This window comes from Acanthopagrus latus, chromosome 6, assembly GCF_904848185.1.
Source record: "Acanthopagrus latus isolate v.2019 chromosome 6, fAcaLat1.1, whole genome shotgun sequence".
Taxonomy (NCBI): domain Eukaryota; kingdom Metazoa; phylum Chordata; class Actinopteri; order Spariformes; family Sparidae; genus Acanthopagrus; species Acanthopagrus latus.
Genome location: NC_051044.1, coordinates 15,943,535 through 15,960,489, shown reverse-complemented (window position 1 = coordinate 15,960,489; position 16,955 = coordinate 15,943,535). Strand labels below are relative to the sequence as shown.

The following is a 16,955-nucleotide window of genomic DNA, read 5'->3' as shown; positions in this document are numbered from 1 at the left end:
ACACCTTTAAAAGGTAAAAAAAAAAAGAACAAAAAACAAAACAATTGATAAAGACTGCTCTAAATAGCTTGTCTGGGGTAGCTCAAGTCTTTGGAAGCTCCGAGATCCCAAATTAATTTCAACAGATTTTCCATCAGTATGAGGTTGAGTAGTAAGTATTAAGAACTTTCACATCTGCCACCAGGACAGAATGTGGAAATTCTGGTGGTAAGGCGGGGGATTGCCTCTATGTTGTCAGGCAGCAGCAGAATAACTGGATGCCACTGGCTTTCTTTTTTTTTAAATACATTTACAAGGCCTGTAGAAAGATTACAATTTGTTGTTTTTCCTTAAAAATATAATTCTGACTGTCAATCAATAAACATTTTGTCAGATCCAAAATGATTGTTCTGTTTATGTCTGATGGTTGGTTCCAGCTTCTGACAAGGTTTTTCAGCCAACAGTATAACTCTTGTAAAACTATTGTCATCAATCATGTGGTTTTCTGTGTTTCCCGTTTGTGTAAAAAAAAAAACATAAAAATGGACAGTTTCTACAGTATTTCAACTGTACTGCCCTAACACTAGCTAGCTAACATTACATTAATGTCAGCAACGTTAGGTAGTACAACAACCGCTTGAGGGGGCAGATGATTCAAACACCAGTGGTGCTGCAACGTGAATACAATGGTGGGAGGAAAGAGATTGCCAAATTTAGTGGCTAAACGTTAACAGTGACACATTTACAGTGACACTTAACATTACTCTGGGATGTTGATTATAATATGAACTTACGAACAACAGTTCATCATATTACAGTTTTTGATTTAACATAAAATAAAAAAATATGATTAAAACAAAACAAAAACATTAAATGTTTGTGTACACTGTAAATGCTAAACTGGAGACTTAAACTCTGGAACACAGTTGAACGACATGATACATGATATACTCTTCTCTCCAACATTATCCAAACGTTTTGTCCTATGGAACATAATTCATTTTACTAGGTATTATTTACACTGATCTAAGAAAAGCAGCCCTGTTTTTAGACTAATAACATGCTTTCCCAAAGACTTTTTGCAATTAGTGGGGAATAATTTTGGCTCCACAGCTGTATTGGCCTGATTATACAGACAGGTGTTGATTGTAGGGTTCCTCATTCTATTTATGTCCTCACTACTGACCAGCATGTCTTCAGTCTGAGAGGATTCATGTATCTTAATCAGGACCTTTTTAATGTATTGTTTTAATGTGCATGAATGTTTTCGTCTCTCTGCTGTTCTTTGTACTTTTGCTCTTCTCTCCTTTCCGATATCTTTAATATCATCCAGTCAAGCAGGTATGAAACTGTGGCATTCAAATAAAACTTGAACTTGAACTACTTAATGTCATGACAGTGAAGGAGCCTGTGTGGAGCCTGAACTATTTGTTTTGATTTTGGTCATGTGATGGAAGATATGTAAAACACTGTGCTCTAATTTTGTACCTCCATAAGAGTGTTAAAGTGTCTACATGGTCATTTTAAATAGTTTAGACAGACTCACCATTCATGGCTGTTCCGGACACACGCAAAAAAAGAATTTAATTAGTCTGCCACTGCCAACAACATGGACATACTATATTAAAGTAAGACGTGCCATGTTTATGCTCTGGAGCCACTGACATTATTATCTATATGACTTCCAAGCACCTGTGCAGAGGTGAAACTGTGTCAGGTCTTTCATTAATCCCCTACTGACAGTGCCATACCACAGTCTGGAGGCGTGGTTTTTACAATTTTTGACCCACGAGTGTCCCTAAAAGCTCACAGTATGTCTGCGAATCTACAGAATGACAAATATTTAGCGCTCTGCAGGCTCAGACGACTGTTTTTTGTTGTGTTTTATGAGAGTGTGATAATCCTCAAGGTCAGACTGATGACAGACATGTCAATCCTAATAGGGGTCGTCTGGCTAAGGCCTAGTGGAGGTCAAAGGGCTCTAGCTTTCTAGGGACCGTCTCTGAAATCTGATATTATGAACATTTTCACACTGTCTGTGCCACATAGCACAGAGAGTTGTTAGAACGTCGCAAGCAGTCTCCTTCTTGACCCAAGTTATTTTTTAGTTATAACATCTTATGCACTGATATATATGCAGGCTGTCTGTTTTAGATAACTGTGTTATTCTGGCCTCAACCAACCATGAAGATTTAATCCAGACTGTGGAGTCTCTGTGCTCCAGTTTTTTTTTTTTTAAAAAAAAAAGAAAGAAAAAAAAAAAGAAATTAAGTTGCATGTGTGTCACTATGTATTTACTGTTTCATTTATTGTATTTTTGTATATATTTTTTGTTATTTTCAGTGTGCTACGGACCTTCTTTTTAATCCCTAATAAAGTCATTATTCAATATACATACACACTGAGTTTGTCTCCTGCAGTCAGTCAATTCTTTCTGGACTGGTTACGATGTTACAGCAGTACATTTAGATTTGGTGAATGAAGTGTTTATATGTAAATCTTTTCCCTCAAATTGCTGCTCAAAGGAACTAACTAAGTAATTTGAATTTGACTGAATTAGATGGAAATTTTGTTTATATGCAGATCATTGACTAATAGCACAAGTATGCCTATTGAAACCAGAGAATCTGAGATGAAAATAATTCAAAACTGGAATCAGCCCATATCTCTGCCAAGTCCCAACGCTCCTCTTTGATTGAATCAATCCAAATCTAATATCAACATTGATAGCGCGGTATCTCAACTTTAATCTAGGGTCAAAAGAGCTAGGATCGGCATCAAACTCTAGTCACTCATAGATACCAGCCACCTAAACAAGCCTGACTTTTGTTCACCAACATCAATGCATTATTCCCAGAGATTAACATGTTTAAAGAAACAAAAGAAATATACAATATTATAGAAGGTGAGAAAAAAAAGGACAGCATAAAGACAAATCGCTTCATAAGAGTTTCAGATTAGCCTTTAGCACTTTGGTAGCTTTAGCTTTCACTTTGTGTTTTACATTTCAATCATAATGTTGATGTTTAATTATCATTAATTCTACTAATCTAAAGTGACCTTTTCTCTTTCTTAACACTTTCATCCTTCATACTTTCCAGCATATCAGATTACATGTCTGCATTTCTGACGGTGTAACGGGTGAGTCGCGGAGCCTCAGACGTTGACACAACTGACAGCTTTATGAGCAGGTCAAACCAGCACTGTTTGATGTTTCTGACCCTTCTGTGTTGCCTATTCTTGTCGCCCTGATCCAACATATCGTGCATCATAAAGCGTCCTGGTTTATTTGACCGTGGGACAGTAAACTCTATAGCTGTCGGTCACAGCTCTATTGTCCAATGTGGAATCTGCAGAGAACAGGTGATTAGATTTGTGTCTCCAGGTTTTTCGGGACGGGCACTTGTGTTGTCTCGAGGGTGCGGGTGTATTTTTAAACCCTTTCTTTAAATGGTCTTGTACTGTGTGTCCTGACAGATGAACTGAAGACAAGGCCAGGCTTGTAGCTTGACCTTCCCCTAAGTCAAGTGTTTGCTCCCCATACACAGCAAGAAGGGGATCAAGTTACATGAAGTGTAGTAGGTTGCATTCTTTCCTTGTTGAAAGAGGATACTGATGGGGTGACGGCATTAGAAGTTAAATGCTGAGGACTTCACACCTGACAAAATAGGCGTATATATTCAATAAAAATGTGATACTTGATCTCTGATGCTCCCGGGTGTGCTCATTTGGAAGAAATACAAATATAGCTGTCTCCTCAGCAATGCTCTAACAGCTCAACCATTTGTCACTGCCTCAAGTCTTTCTGTGGAACAACCTTTGATATAAAACACTCACTTCCTTGGTGGGCTTAGGTCTCCTGCTTGACAAAAGGGCGCTCTTAGCCCGTTCCCGCCCCTCAAGTGTGAGTGCTGGCAACATTTGAATATAACAAACTGGTCTACTGATGCTCAAATCAATATATCTTAGTTTTATGATGTTCAAAAAATCCCATTGTGTTTATCTGTTGTATAACAAATCTTGCTGTATTAGCTTTCTGCTGGCACTGAGCTAATGTGTTTGATATTAGATTTATAAACATAGTTTTAATGACCTACTAATGGGTAAGCAGAATTAACAGCCATTTTGTCCAATCTGACAAGAATGATTAAAATACAATAAGGTATGTGTAGAATGCATCATAATTGTAACAGACGATAAACAGAATATAGGAGAAATATCAAGTTACATTATGTAACTTGATATTTCTCCTATATAGTGAGAAAGATTTGATGTAACTGTTTGGTAGATACATAACCTAACTAACCAGTATATTATGTCTGTTTTGGTTGATTGTAATGCCATCATGAAGTCAAAACTGATCGCGCAGTCTAATGGCTGTACTACAATGACATCATCAGCGTACAGTCTAATTTCCTATAAACCTTGCTTCAGTCTGCCAACGAAGGCTGGATATTGGCAAGATGGAAGTGTGCCTGCCATTGTGCAACCAAAACAAGAAGAGGCATTGTTTTGCCCGGTCGCTATCTCCAGGTAACACTGGAACAACTGGAATAAATGTGGAAGCTCTATGCTGCAAAACATATAAAAACCAAGGTACGTCATCATCCGGCATTGCCATTCAGCGCTCTTGCTCAGTGATCTGCCCACACTGCACCAACGCAAACAAAGACATTAAAGAGACATGTTTCCCTTCTGGCTGCTCCTTAACTACTCCCCCTCATTTCTCCCCAACACTCACACACACAGGACACACACACACACACACACACACACACACACACACACACACTACACACACGAACACACTGCCATAAAGTTTTTTTTATAATGCCAAGTGTCAGTATCGCTGTATTTTTCCCATTAATAATTGTTTTGCTGCTTCCTTCATCTGTAATCAGTGTTTATTTGTCTTTCCTTGTTAATCCTGTCGTGTGTATGAGTGTACCTTATTATGTCTTGTCTTGCTTTACTAAATAAAGGGGAACAAAAAGACAATAAAGAGGTAACTGCCTTGGTTTAGATATTGTTATCTGTATCTCTTAATAAAAATCTGATGCCCTTAATGTTGTGTCAATGCTTTCCCTCTAGTATCATACATGGAATGACATTAGAAACCCCAGTAACGTGAGAGCACTACTACAGCATGTGCCGACCAGATTCCTCTTGAGAAACTTAAAAAAAATATAAGAGAGAGGCTTGAGTGTGTGAACACATTTGTGAAAGTACAATTACTTTTTGAGACAGAATACTTGTCAAGCCCATATAAAGCTGTAATTTCAGCATTAGCTCTTCAGCGAAGTTAAGCGAAATTCTTTTTTTTCCCTTTAGATTTGTTTTTGCCTATATTCAGAAAAATATAAATCACCAATAAACTGATTAAGAATGAATGCTGACCTACAGCACTGTGACCTAAGGGACAAAGACATCACTGCTTATGCTCGCACATATGTTGTGCTTCCCCAACAAGGTCTATTTTCATCGCAGGTCTTGACATGGTGAGACATATGCTTTGAGGCACTTAAAAAAACTGCGAGGTTACAAGACTGTCAGTAACATTATCACCACTGGGCAAAGATTTGCAGTTATTGTAACCTAGAGGACTTTTACGTGATAACAGGCCACAGTTGACTACCAGGATATTGAAAGATGATGCTGCACTACTCAAATATATTCACAAAATAAACAAATAGTTTATTTCCAGTACTGTAGGAGACAGATTCAAGATCTCCTGATCATATGTTGATGATTTGTTTGATTTCTTATAAATCAAAGAAATCTTATAAATCTTATAAATCTACTGACTAATTCGACTTTGATTTTGTGGGTATGCTAAAGGAATCTCTGCATGTATTGAATGAATGGAGCAAAGTTGTTTTTTGTTTCAATTACATTATAAAGTATGTTCTATATAATCAGAGAAGCTTAAAGACAAATGCCCAAAGTTGACACAGTTTGTGTAAAAAAATATTGTTAATTCTCTGAGTACTGGTTTCATTTAAACTGGCAAGACACGTTTTTTGCTTTAATGCATAATTATGAAGTAAATGTTATTTGAAGAATGTTAAAAATAATCACACCATCACAAGGCACAACAGAAAAGAAGCTCAATTGGTTGATCCAGTCAGGTTGGTAGCATGGCACCATGATTGGAACCATGATTGTTGCTATTCACGACTCTGAGGAAAGCATATAGGATCCGTTGCCAGTTTATATAGCATATAATCTTACATTTCTGCCCGTAATGTTTGTGTATATTGCGTATTATTCCGTCGATTGATCATCTGAATTTAGAAATAAGCCATACAGACATCTTGATGACAATTATATTGCTTGAACATTTATTTCTTGTTGCACTCGACACATCAGACAGAAACATCATATTCTATGATTTCTTGCACTGCGTCTTGACAAGGCAGATGCTCTGCTCATTCTGCAGCATCCTTTCCCTTTGAATCAACAAGAAGAGACCATGAGAAGTTAGTTTTTTAAGTTGTTCCTTATAGATTCCTTGTGTAAATATCATAATGTGTAAAAAATAGTATTGTAAAAAGAAAAGAAGATACCCTGCCAATTTCACGGCTTTTGGCTCTCAGCTTGTTGACCTGAGACTCGGCGATGTCAGCACGTTCCTGAGCCTCTTCCATCTCATGCTGCACCTTCCTGTATCTGGTGAGGTGACCGTTGGCCTGCTCTTCCTGTAAAGTGCAACATTAAAGAGGTGACGTCATAAACAATCTTATGAGTTTTATGAGAAGAAACACACAGTAATTCTATCATGCAGCATCATGCCGTCAAGTCCTCTAGTGAGAGAGATGGTATTACTGATATGACACATATTTGTGTTGCATGATTTCAATATTTCACACTCACAGCATCCTCAGCCTGTCGCTTGTAGGATTTCACTTTCAGCTGCAGCTTATCCACCAGATCCTGGAGTCGGGCAATATTCTTCTTGTCCTCCTCAGTCTACAGACGGTATACATTATAGTCTGTTTGAAACCAACACTAAAGCAAGTGCCAGCTTGAGAGAACACAGCTCATTCGTATATACATCTTCCACAGTGACACAAGAGGATGAAAAGGGCTACAAATACTGACCATGTGAATTAATGTATGACGGCAGAAAGATTTACATATTTGCACTTCACTTTGCACAATCACTTTTGTTCAGCGCAGTAAAAGCACTGCTTCTTTCTCTGTCAGTCAAGCTACCTGTGAGGACTGAGTGTAAATGCAAGAGTTCCTCCTTGCTCTAGTTCCTGATATTGCTGCATAAGAAGAGAACTGTGCATAATTATGGCAGCAACCATAGTTTTTTTTTTTTTTTTTAGCTGTGATAGACTCTATATCACTTTAGTGGCCATTGGAGCTTCAGACGTATGATGGTGATTTATGCCCTCTAGGGGTCTAAAACATATTCACATCCAGTTTGTTTCAGGAGCACAGAATATAGGATTGCTTCAGAAAATGTTTTAACTAATAAGCAGTTGTTTCAAGTTGTTTCGTTTTTCTGTACCTGATAAGTCAGTTCCTTCACTCTGCGCTCATACTTGCGGACACCTTTCACAGCTTCAGCTCCTCGTCTCTGCTCTGCGTCGACCTCAGACTCAAGCTCTCGTACCTTAACGACAGGAAGGGCAGATTTTATGAGGAAAATCTGTTTCTAAACAGATAAGACATATGAGCCAGACAGGTTTGTCAAAAGCAGGAAATGGTCCCATAAAACAAAACCGGTCAGTAGTGAGATTCAGTTTTAAAGATGTTGGAGAGTCATCCCAACCATGTAATGTAGGGTGAACAGTGCACACCTCACAGCCCTTAAGGAATATGTATAGAAAGAGCAATGTGTAAATGGTTCTTTTCAGTAGGATGTAAAGACCCACACATTAAAGCTGAAAGTGGAGCCAAAACAACTTATTTTTACCCTAGCCTCCAGTTTCTGGAGCTGCTTCTTGCCACCCTTCATGGCCAGATTCTCAGCCTCATCCAGACGGTGCTGCAGGTCCTTCACCGTCACCTCCAGGTTCTTCTTCATCCTCTCCAAATGAGAGCTGGTGTCCTGCTCCTTCTTCAGCTCCTCAGCCATCATGGCAGCCTTAACATAGAGTAATTATAAAAAGACATAAACACAGTGAATCAGTGAAAATTCACCTAATTTGTAAGACAAATGTAACACAATACATAGAACAATAGATTATTGCAGATAGTGCTCAGCTGTAAATATAAAATGATACAAATGTACCGCAAGTTACAATGGAATTGTAATGTTTGTATTTTGTCCCCCCACACATTGTTTTCATGTCATTTTGTTGTTTAGTTGAGTCATTTGTTTTTTATATCATATATGTCATATCATTTCCTAAGATCAGTATCATAGCTGATTATTACAGATAAGTTTAACAGGGGCAATATCTTCAAAAGCTCCAGACAAAAAGAAGCAGTGATTCTCAACTTTAAGGCTAAAACATCTTTACTTCATTTTGAAAAACCAAAAATCTGTGAGAACAAACGCTTTCTGTTACAAATCGCCATGTTTTTCAACACACTTGTTACTGTTTATTCATCACTAGTTTGCCATTAGTCCTCAAGTCCATTTACCCGTCCCTGATTCAGTATCAGTGAACCCTAAAAACGCCACAGAAAAGTATCAAGCCGATAACTTTGCGCTCCAGTCTGCATACACAGCTGGATTTTAAATGAAGCAGAAAGCGCATGATATAATATTAAATCAGGGCTCACATCAGTGATGGCCTTCTTGGCCTTTTCTTCAGCATTTCTTGCTTCCTGGATAGAATCTTCTACTTCACCTTGGACCTGGATGAGGTCAGCTTCCAACTTCTTTTTAGTGTTGATGAGAGTTGTGTTCTAAATCAAAAAACATATGGTGAGGTTTCCAATTTCCATTTTTTTTCATCATTTATTAATTAACAGTCCCAAAAAATGACACGTATAATACCTGGGAGTGCAACAGTGCCACACGTTCACTGGCATCAACCAGCTCCTGTTCAGCCACTTTGCGGCTTCTCTCCGTCTGCTCCAGTGCAGCTCTCAGCTCCTCGATCTCAGCCAGCATCAGGTTGTTCCTGCGCTCCACTATGGCAACCTGCTCCTTCATTTCTTCCTGACCTCTGATCGCTTCATCAAGGTGCAGCTGAGCATCCTGAATTCAAGATAGCACAAATTCCATTTAGCAATTAAGTTTAATCCATAATGCTATATTTTTGTATAATATGTCACCTATCAATGACCGACCTTAAGTTGTCCCTGCACATTTCTCAGCTGTTTCTGGGCTTCAGCGGCCTGGCGATTGGCATGACTCAGTTGAATCTCCATCTCATTCAGGTCTCCCTCCATCTTCTTCTTGATTCTCAAGGCATCATTCCTGCTCCTGATCTCAGCATCCAAAGTGCTCTGCATGGTCTCAATCACTCTCTGGCTGTTCCTCTTGATTTGGTCGATCTCCTCATCCTTCTCTGCGATTTTGCGGTCAACTTCATTTTTCACCTGGGTGAGTTCCAGCTGGACACGCATGATCTTTGATTCCTCATGCTCCAGTGTAGCCTATAGAATGATATATTCAGCGGTAAGAAGTTAAGAAGTAGAACAGAAGGTGGCAGCTTTTGGATCAAGAATCTTAATTCCAGAACAAAACAAAAAAGTTAAAAATACCTCTGCCTCCTCAAGGGCAGATTGGATTTCTGCTTTTTCGATCTCTACAACCTTCTTCCCCTTTTCCAGCTCATGAATTGTCTTTCCAGATTCACCGATATGCTCAGTCAAATCAGTGATTTCCTCTGTTGAAAACAACCCACACAAAATTAAATTAAGTACTTTGCCAATAAAGTTTAGTGTTATAATTGTTTGCTGCATCTATTCTTTATCAAATTGTTAAATTAAAATCAATGTTCCACTGAAGCCCAAACTTTAATATTCTGAGAAATGTTGTCTTGATACAAGCTTTTTTTTACAAGTTTTGGGTTTTTTTTCCTAAATCTTGAATGTCTTACATATTTTGTTAAAAACTTATTCTATGGCAACAATCACAGGCAGGTTTTGTTGTCTCACGTTGCAGGTTCTTGTTCTCCCTCTTCAGAGTCTCCAGGTGGTCCAGAGCTTCTTCATAGGTGTTTTTAATTTTAAACATCTCTGTGCTTAAAGAGCGAGCCTCTTTTTGAGCTCCCTCCAGCTCTGCCTGGCTCTCCTCATACTTCTGCTTCCACTCGGCAAGAACCTGAAAATGTAGACAAATTAATGTTTCTGTCACAACAACCAGCTGTGCATAATGACAATATCTTACCTTGTCAAAGTTTCTCTGCTTCTTGTCAAGGCTAGCAGCCAGAGAATTAGCTCTCTCCACGTCGATCATCAGGTCTTCTACTTCACCCAGCAGTCTCTGTTTGGTCTTTTCCAGAGAGGCACATTTTGCATTCACAGCCTCAGTGGATTCCTCTGCATCCTGAAGACGCTGGGCAAGCTTTTTCCTATTAAAACATGTCATCAAATCATTGCATGTGGTAACAGAGTGATGTCCAATGTTGGTGCATACCTCTCAAACAAACAGATAAAGTGTGTTCAGTGCTACAGTGGAAGTGCCTAAATGTGTCAGTGTTAATGCTCATATAAAGTTAAAACTGTAAAGCATTACTTGGCCTCCTCCAGCTCCTCAGTGCGCTGAATAGCATCAGTCTCATATTTGGTTCTCCACTGAGCCACCTCGCTGTTGGCCTTGGACATTGCACGCTGCAGCTCAGCTTTGGCCTCTTGCTCCTCCTCATACTGCTCTCTGAGCAGGTCACAGTCATGACGAGATGACTGAACAGCATGAGCCAAGGCGTTCTTGGCCTAATAATGACATGATATATAAATCATTATTATTAAGAAATACACTGAAACATTTGTTGCTACATTAAAGATAACACTACAGTACCTTAATTTCTTCCTCAAGGTGCCTTTTAAGCTCCTCAATTTGGTGAATAAAAGCCTGTTTTCCCCTCGTAAGCTGGGAAACAAGAGACTCCTTTTCCTCCAACTGACGACCAATTTCCCCTGATTGGAAAAACAGGAAAAACCTTTGGTTGGTGATCTGCTTGATTACACTGTAATATTTCCTGAAACTCTGCAGGTTCAGATCGTTTCATTATTCTCATCCCAGATGTTACACTCACCATTTTCAGTCATCAGTCTTGATCTTTGAGTGCTCAGATCATTTAACTGACGTACATTTTCTTCATTCTTGGTCTTTAATTCACTGAGTTGATCCTCGAGAGAACGGCACATTTTCTCCAGGTTACCCTATGGACAAAATCAATACTAGGGTCAACAGATATAACGCAATGCTTCCGTTGATGATAACACATCAATTGTGGTCATTATCATTCATTAGAAACGTTTTTATTTTACCTTTGATTTCGCAATATTCTCCATGTTGCTGCTGAGGTCATCGATCTCCATCTTGTACTCGCTTTTCTCCTTCTCCAGCTTCTGTTTGACTCTCTGGAGGTTATCAATCTGCTCTCCCAGCTCTGCTGCACTGTCAGCCTGCTTCTTGCGCAGAGCTGCAGCAGTGGCCTCATGCTGCAGGGTGGACTCCTCCAGATCACGACGAAGCTTCTGAAACTCGGCCTCACGCTTCTTGCTCATCTCAATCTGAGCAGACGTTGCTCCGCCAGCTTCTTCGAGCCTCTCGCTGATCTCCTCAAGTTCCCTGGAGAGATCAGACCTCTGCTTCTCCACCTTGGCCCGAGCAGCCCGCTCAGCCTCAATCTCCTCTTCCAGCTCTTCAATGCGAGCCTTTGATGCAAAAATTAAGTACATAATATGTTCAATGCTAAAAAGCTGAGTAATAATAAGTCTGATTAAGATTTTTTGGGTCTATTACTGAATAAGAGAAAATCAACTTTTCCCCACTTTTCTCTTAGAACTGAACTCTCTGTCTGACAAGAGAGACCGAGCAAAAGCAGCTGGACACCTGAAAGCATTGTACTGATTAAATTTCTATGTTATTAATTCAGTGTTCATTTCATCAAACCTAAGTCCTGGTCAGATTTTTTTCAAATGGCTTAAATTTAAGGCAGGAAGTGAATAATTACGGTCAAGGAGTTGTCAGAAGTTTTAAAATAAATGACAAGTTACTTCCGTTTGAAATACTGTTGTAAACATATGTTTTAAACTGAGTCATACAACCAACAAAATTTCTCTCCACACAGCTGATCACACATTACCTGCAGTTCCTTGATTTTCTTTTGAAGCTGAATACTAAGTGACTGCTCATCTTCTATCCTATTGAGAAGTTGGCTCATCTCAAAGTCCCTCCTTTGGTGACAAAAATAATAATAAATGTTAGATATACACAGCCATTTTGGGAACTGTAGAGGTGATACATTACATTTTCTTTTCTACATACTTCTTTATTTTCTCCTCAGACTGCAGCTTGTCATTCTCCAGATCCATTATGGTTTCATGGGACAGTTTCAGATCTCCTTCCAGCTTCCTTTTTGAACGCTCAAGATCCATTCGGATTTTCTTTTCTTGCTCCAGGGAACTTTCAATCTGTTTAACAGAGATAAGTATCATTTTTTGTTTTTCATCCTCAGGGAGATGAAAATCATTGTTTGCAATTTTTACTCACATCGTCCACTTGCTGCTCCAGCTTGGTCTTGGCCTTCGTCAGAGTGTTGACTTTGTCTTCCTCTGCCTGCAGGTCATCAAGGGTCTGCTGATGGGCCTCTTGGAGGGCTTTCTTCTCTTTGGTCAGCTTGACAATGGTCTCATCTTGAGATGTCATCTCCTCAACCAGGTTTTTCACCTATAAATGTATAGATAAATAAAACGTTGTCATATTTAATCACAGTATATTTCCAGTAAGCAAAGGTTAATAATCTGGAATCAGGGACATGAACCTTGTTCTCAGTGGCATGTTTCTCCTTCTCCACTTTGGCCAGGGTTAGCTCCAAATCATCAATGTCTTTCTTCAACTCAGAGCACTCGTCCTCCAGCTTTCTCTTCTTTGCAGTCAGCTCAGCATTCATTTCCTCCTCATCCTCCAGTCTCTCAGCCGTCTCTTTGAGTTTGGCCTCAAACTGGATTTTTGCTTTAATAAGCCCCTCACACCTTTCCTCTGCATCACTGAGGTTTTCAGTTTCCTTAAAGTCAATGCAAACAGGTTCAGGTTAATTCAGTAATATCGTGTAGGATATTTAGTAGACATGCACAAGAAGTGCAACAACTTACAGACTGCACTTGCAACAACAGGTCATTCTTCTCCTGCATCAGAGAAACCATCTTCTCCTCCAGTTCTTTCTTCTTACCCAGAGCCTTTGCCAGCTCCTCTTTGGTCTTCTCAAAGTCCTCTTTCATTTGGATCATTTCTTTTTCAGTCTCTGCACTCTTCAGCAGAGGCTTAATTCTGAAGTACAGTTTCATCCATGGCCAGGTTTTGACATTCATGAATGCACGAATGTTGTACTGGATGGAATAGATGGACTCCCTGGTGATACAAGACACAATAAAAGTTTTATAGAAAACTCACACTTATAGATAGTGGGAACATCACACTGAACTGCTTCTTATTTCTTTGGTAGTCAGGTAGACATATAGAGGTAATATAGTAAACCTATTATTAAAAGTATATATAACTCAAACTTGAAGCTTGACTGTAAATGGAAAACACATTTCAGTGACTACAGCCCATTAATAATGACAAGAACATTTCTATCTATCTTTACACTGTCTATGATCTAGCAACTGCTCCTTGACCCTTGGGAGAGACGGTACATACTTATACACTCTCTTTATCCCTACATTAAATAGTACAATAAATAATGAGGGCACATGAAGAGGATTTCAGATCATAAAGGAAGTACATCAACTCTTGAGCAGATGTTTGATCTAATCTGGAGTTTTTTGAAACAGATTTTCCCATGTCAAGACAAAATAAATCCTCACAATGGTTTAGTCTTGCCATAAAGCGTTTAAGCATGAAAAAAAAACAAAGAGCACAAAACTAGAGGAGCAGTCTGTCTTTACTCCCTGGATCAGATAAAGATGTTAAAAATATATTCTATCCACCACTGTTAGAGCATCTACTCTACTTAACTGGATTCATTATCAGTCAGGTGCAACCACCTTGCTGCAACCCTACTGTAAATAATCCCACACACAAAGAGCAATTGGTGGTATTCAACTTCATGGTCTCAATGCATTTTTTTTTCCATTATTAGATGGCAGTGATTGATTTAGGATAACTAAACATCACTGTTTTGTAATTCTATTTAATGATTGCACTGGACCTCAAATAATCAAATCTGCCACAGTGGCTGCCACTGCAATGACAACTTCATTAAGTGAAATTAGGATAGATATGGGACATTGCAATCTAAATCAGTGTGAGCTGTACATCAAACTAGACCTGCACTGATACATGGTGCTATCAAAATAAGTCATGAGTAATTTTTGTTTAAAATGTTCTCACATTAAAAATCATGTTTAATTCTTCTTTGCTGTAGGTTCCACTGTATATTTGAAGCTGACAAAATACTAAGCCCACCTTCTCTCCATCATTTTGGAAAATTCTCGTCTCATGAGGAATCCTCTGCAGATAGCCTGAGTCATTGTGACCAGTTCCACTAATTTCTCATCTCTCATCTCCTCCAGAGTACCCAGCAGACCGGCTTTGAAGAACACCTGAAAATTAATAATGATAAATATTTTTAGGTTAATTATTCATGATAGTTCGTCTTTATATTAATATCTTTGTCCATGGAAGTGTTTCTCACTCTACCTTCGTGTGGCCAAACTTGTACTGAGTGTGGTCAACATCAATAGAGCCCAAGAGTTTCTCTGAGGCCTTCTTGTTGTCAATGAACTGTCCTTCGGGGATGACACTAGCATTCAATACTTTGTATCTGAAAGTAAAGATTTCATCCAGTTAGACACACCAGCTTGAGGTTAATAAAAACATTTCAATGACTGTAAAGGTTATATTTCTGCTACCTCTGCTTGAAGTCACCATAGAGGATTCTGCTGGGGAAACCTTTCCTGCAGATCCTGATACCTTCCAGCACACCGTTACACCTCAGCTGGTGGATGACCAGGAAGTTCTCCATCAGACCTATCATATATTTTTAAGTGACATGATGAATAAAATCATAGAAGAAACCATATTCAATTTGACTTGCTTGTTTGTCTCTAAAGGGTTTTAACACAGCTTAGCGCGGGGCTGTCAGCCTGGGGTTAGGACGCGCTGAAAAAGGCTTGTAGCCTGCAGTGGAAAAAAGCCCTTTATAACCTTCTCAGCTCAGGGCTATTGCAGCTTACCTGGTGTCTTTGATTCATTGGGAATCAAGCAGCGCACAAAATGAGGATGTGTGCTCCTCAAATTCGTCATTAGCTTGCCCAAATTCTCCTGAAGTATCAAAAGGACATTAAATTAACAAAAGGCAGCAAATTAGTGCAAGAAGAACATAAGAACATAATTCATCCCTCCCTATCTTACCCTGAACAATGCAGACACAGTCTGGAAGGAACCACCCTTCTTCTTGCCACCTTTCTTGCCACCACCTTCAGCTGTCAGTGGAACAATAATAACAGTGAAAATATTTAATTTGATACAATTACTAATATGTCATGATGTAGGGAAACAGTACGTACCTTCTGTTGCGGCATGTGATGCGTACAGGAAGGCCAAGAGTTTGGTTGCAGACTTTTGGTAGAGCTGAACAACTGAATCGTTCAGGGGGTCCTTGTTCTTATCTAGCCAACCCACAACATTGTAATCAACAGTGCCAGCATAGTGCACCAGAGAGAAATGGGCCTCAGCTTTGCCTTTGGCAGGTTTTGGTTTTTGGAAAGGTGCACTTTTACCAAGATGTTGGTCATACAGTTTGTTCTTGAAGGTGACATCTGATGCCTTAGGGAACATGCACTCCTCTTCAAGGATGGAGAAGATGCCCATTGGCTGTTAATGATAATACAGATAACACAAAATTGAAATCCTGTACTGTCCGACTGTGGTAGGGTTAATTATTTTACGTAATTTTTAAAAATGTTTGTCCCTGTTGTACCTTCTCAATGAGCTCAATGCAGGCAGCCAAATCCATACCAAAGTCAATGAACTCCCATTCAATTCCCTCTTTCTTGTACTCCTCTTGCTCCAGGACAAACATGTGGTGGTTGAAAAACTGTTGCAGTTTTTCATTGGTGAAGTTGATGCACAGCTGCTCCAAGCTGTTGAACTGATTTCAAAAAGAGGAAGGTGGAGGGATTGAATATTCAGTTGTAATATGGCAACGCTACATGAAATTGCATCACCAAACTTACATCAAAGATTTCAAATCCAGCAATGTCGAGCACACCAATGAAGAACTGTCTTGGCTGCTTTGTGTCCAACATCTCGTTAATTCTGATGACCATCCATAAGAACATTTTCTCATAGACGGACTTGGAGAGAGCCATGACGGAATTATGCACCTAAAGATAGAAAGAATTGGCGTTCCAGTAATATCGAACAAGCTGTATTTTTTTTTTTTACAATTAATTATTACAATTATATATAAAAAACAATATTTTTCTATAAATTACCTGTGGCACAGTTTGACCTTTAACCACCATTTCATTGCCGACCTTGACTCTTGGGTAACATAAAGCCTTAAGCATATCAGCAGAATTCAGGCCCATGAGGTAGGCGATTTTATCAGCCTCTGTTACAAACACAAACCATAAAGATCTACATCAAAAAATTGTCAAATCCAGTCATTCATTCTGTGTTGTTTATTTGGATCCAGGTCATCTGACAGCAGGCTAAGCAGAGTAGCTGAGATATTGTTCTGCTCAGGCCAGGCCAGGGAATGCCTCAGGATCTCCTTGCAGTTGATTTTGCCCAGAATACATTCCCTTAGATTGTCATCAGATTGAAATACAACTTCAAGCAATCTCAACGTAAAGGCAGTTTTACTCTGAGCTTACTCCAGTTACTA

The 16,955-nt window shown here is 39.1% G+C and overlaps 1 protein-coding gene across 2 annotated transcripts in view; it reads right to left on the bottom strand.

The window, feature by feature from the left end:
- Window positions 1–6,306: 6,306 nt before the first annotated feature.
- The window catches only part of LOC119020415 (myosin heavy chain, fast skeletal muscle-like), a 32,840-nt gene continuing 22,191 nt past the window's right edge, over window positions 6,307–16,955 (bottom strand). For both annotated transcript variants that reach the window (XM_037099692.1, XM_037099693.1), the window contains 29 exons: window positions 16,561–16,679; window positions 16,300–16,449; window positions 16,044–16,214; window positions 15,631–15,937; window positions 15,476–15,546; window positions 15,298–15,385; window positions 14,974–15,091; window positions 14,762–14,885; window positions 14,528–14,664; window positions 13,213–13,468; window positions 12,882–13,124; window positions 12,611–12,787; window positions 12,386–12,531; window positions 12,204–12,294; window positions 11,383–11,772; window positions 11,148–11,274; window positions 10,910–11,028; window positions 10,628–10,824; window positions 10,280–10,463; window positions 10,048–10,213; window positions 9,652–9,776; window positions 9,235–9,543; window positions 8,939–9,142; window positions 8,722–8,847; window positions 7,907–8,077; window positions 7,499–7,603; window positions 6,853–6,948; window positions 6,546–6,677; window positions 6,307–6,428 (listed from right to left, as the gene is read on the bottom strand). In XM_037099692.1, coding sequence (XP_036955587.1) covers window positions 6,408–6,428; window positions 6,546–6,677; window positions 6,853–6,948; window positions 7,499–7,603; window positions 7,907–8,077; window positions 8,722–8,847; window positions 8,939–9,142; window positions 9,235–9,543; window positions 9,652–9,776; window positions 10,048–10,213; window positions 10,280–10,463; window positions 10,628–10,824; window positions 10,910–11,028; window positions 11,148–11,274; window positions 11,383–11,772; window positions 12,204–12,294; window positions 12,386–12,531; window positions 12,611–12,787; window positions 12,882–13,124; window positions 13,213–13,468; window positions 14,528–14,664; window positions 14,762–14,885; window positions 14,974–15,091; window positions 15,298–15,385; window positions 15,476–15,546; window positions 15,631–15,937; window positions 16,044–16,214; window positions 16,300–16,449; window positions 16,561–16,679 — 4,670 coding nt within the window. In that variant the 3' untranslated portion in view covers window positions 6,307–6,407. The remainder of the gene's footprint in view (window positions 6,429–6,545; window positions 6,678–6,852; window positions 6,949–7,498; window positions 7,604–7,906; window positions 8,078–8,721; window positions 8,848–8,938; window positions 9,143–9,234; window positions 9,544–9,651; window positions 9,777–10,047; window positions 10,214–10,279; window positions 10,464–10,627; window positions 10,825–10,909; window positions 11,029–11,147; window positions 11,275–11,382; window positions 11,773–12,203; window positions 12,295–12,385; window positions 12,532–12,610; window positions 12,788–12,881; window positions 13,125–13,212; window positions 13,469–14,527; window positions 14,665–14,761; window positions 14,886–14,973; window positions 15,092–15,297; window positions 15,386–15,475; window positions 15,547–15,630; window positions 15,938–16,043; window positions 16,215–16,299; window positions 16,450–16,560; window positions 16,680–16,955) is intronic.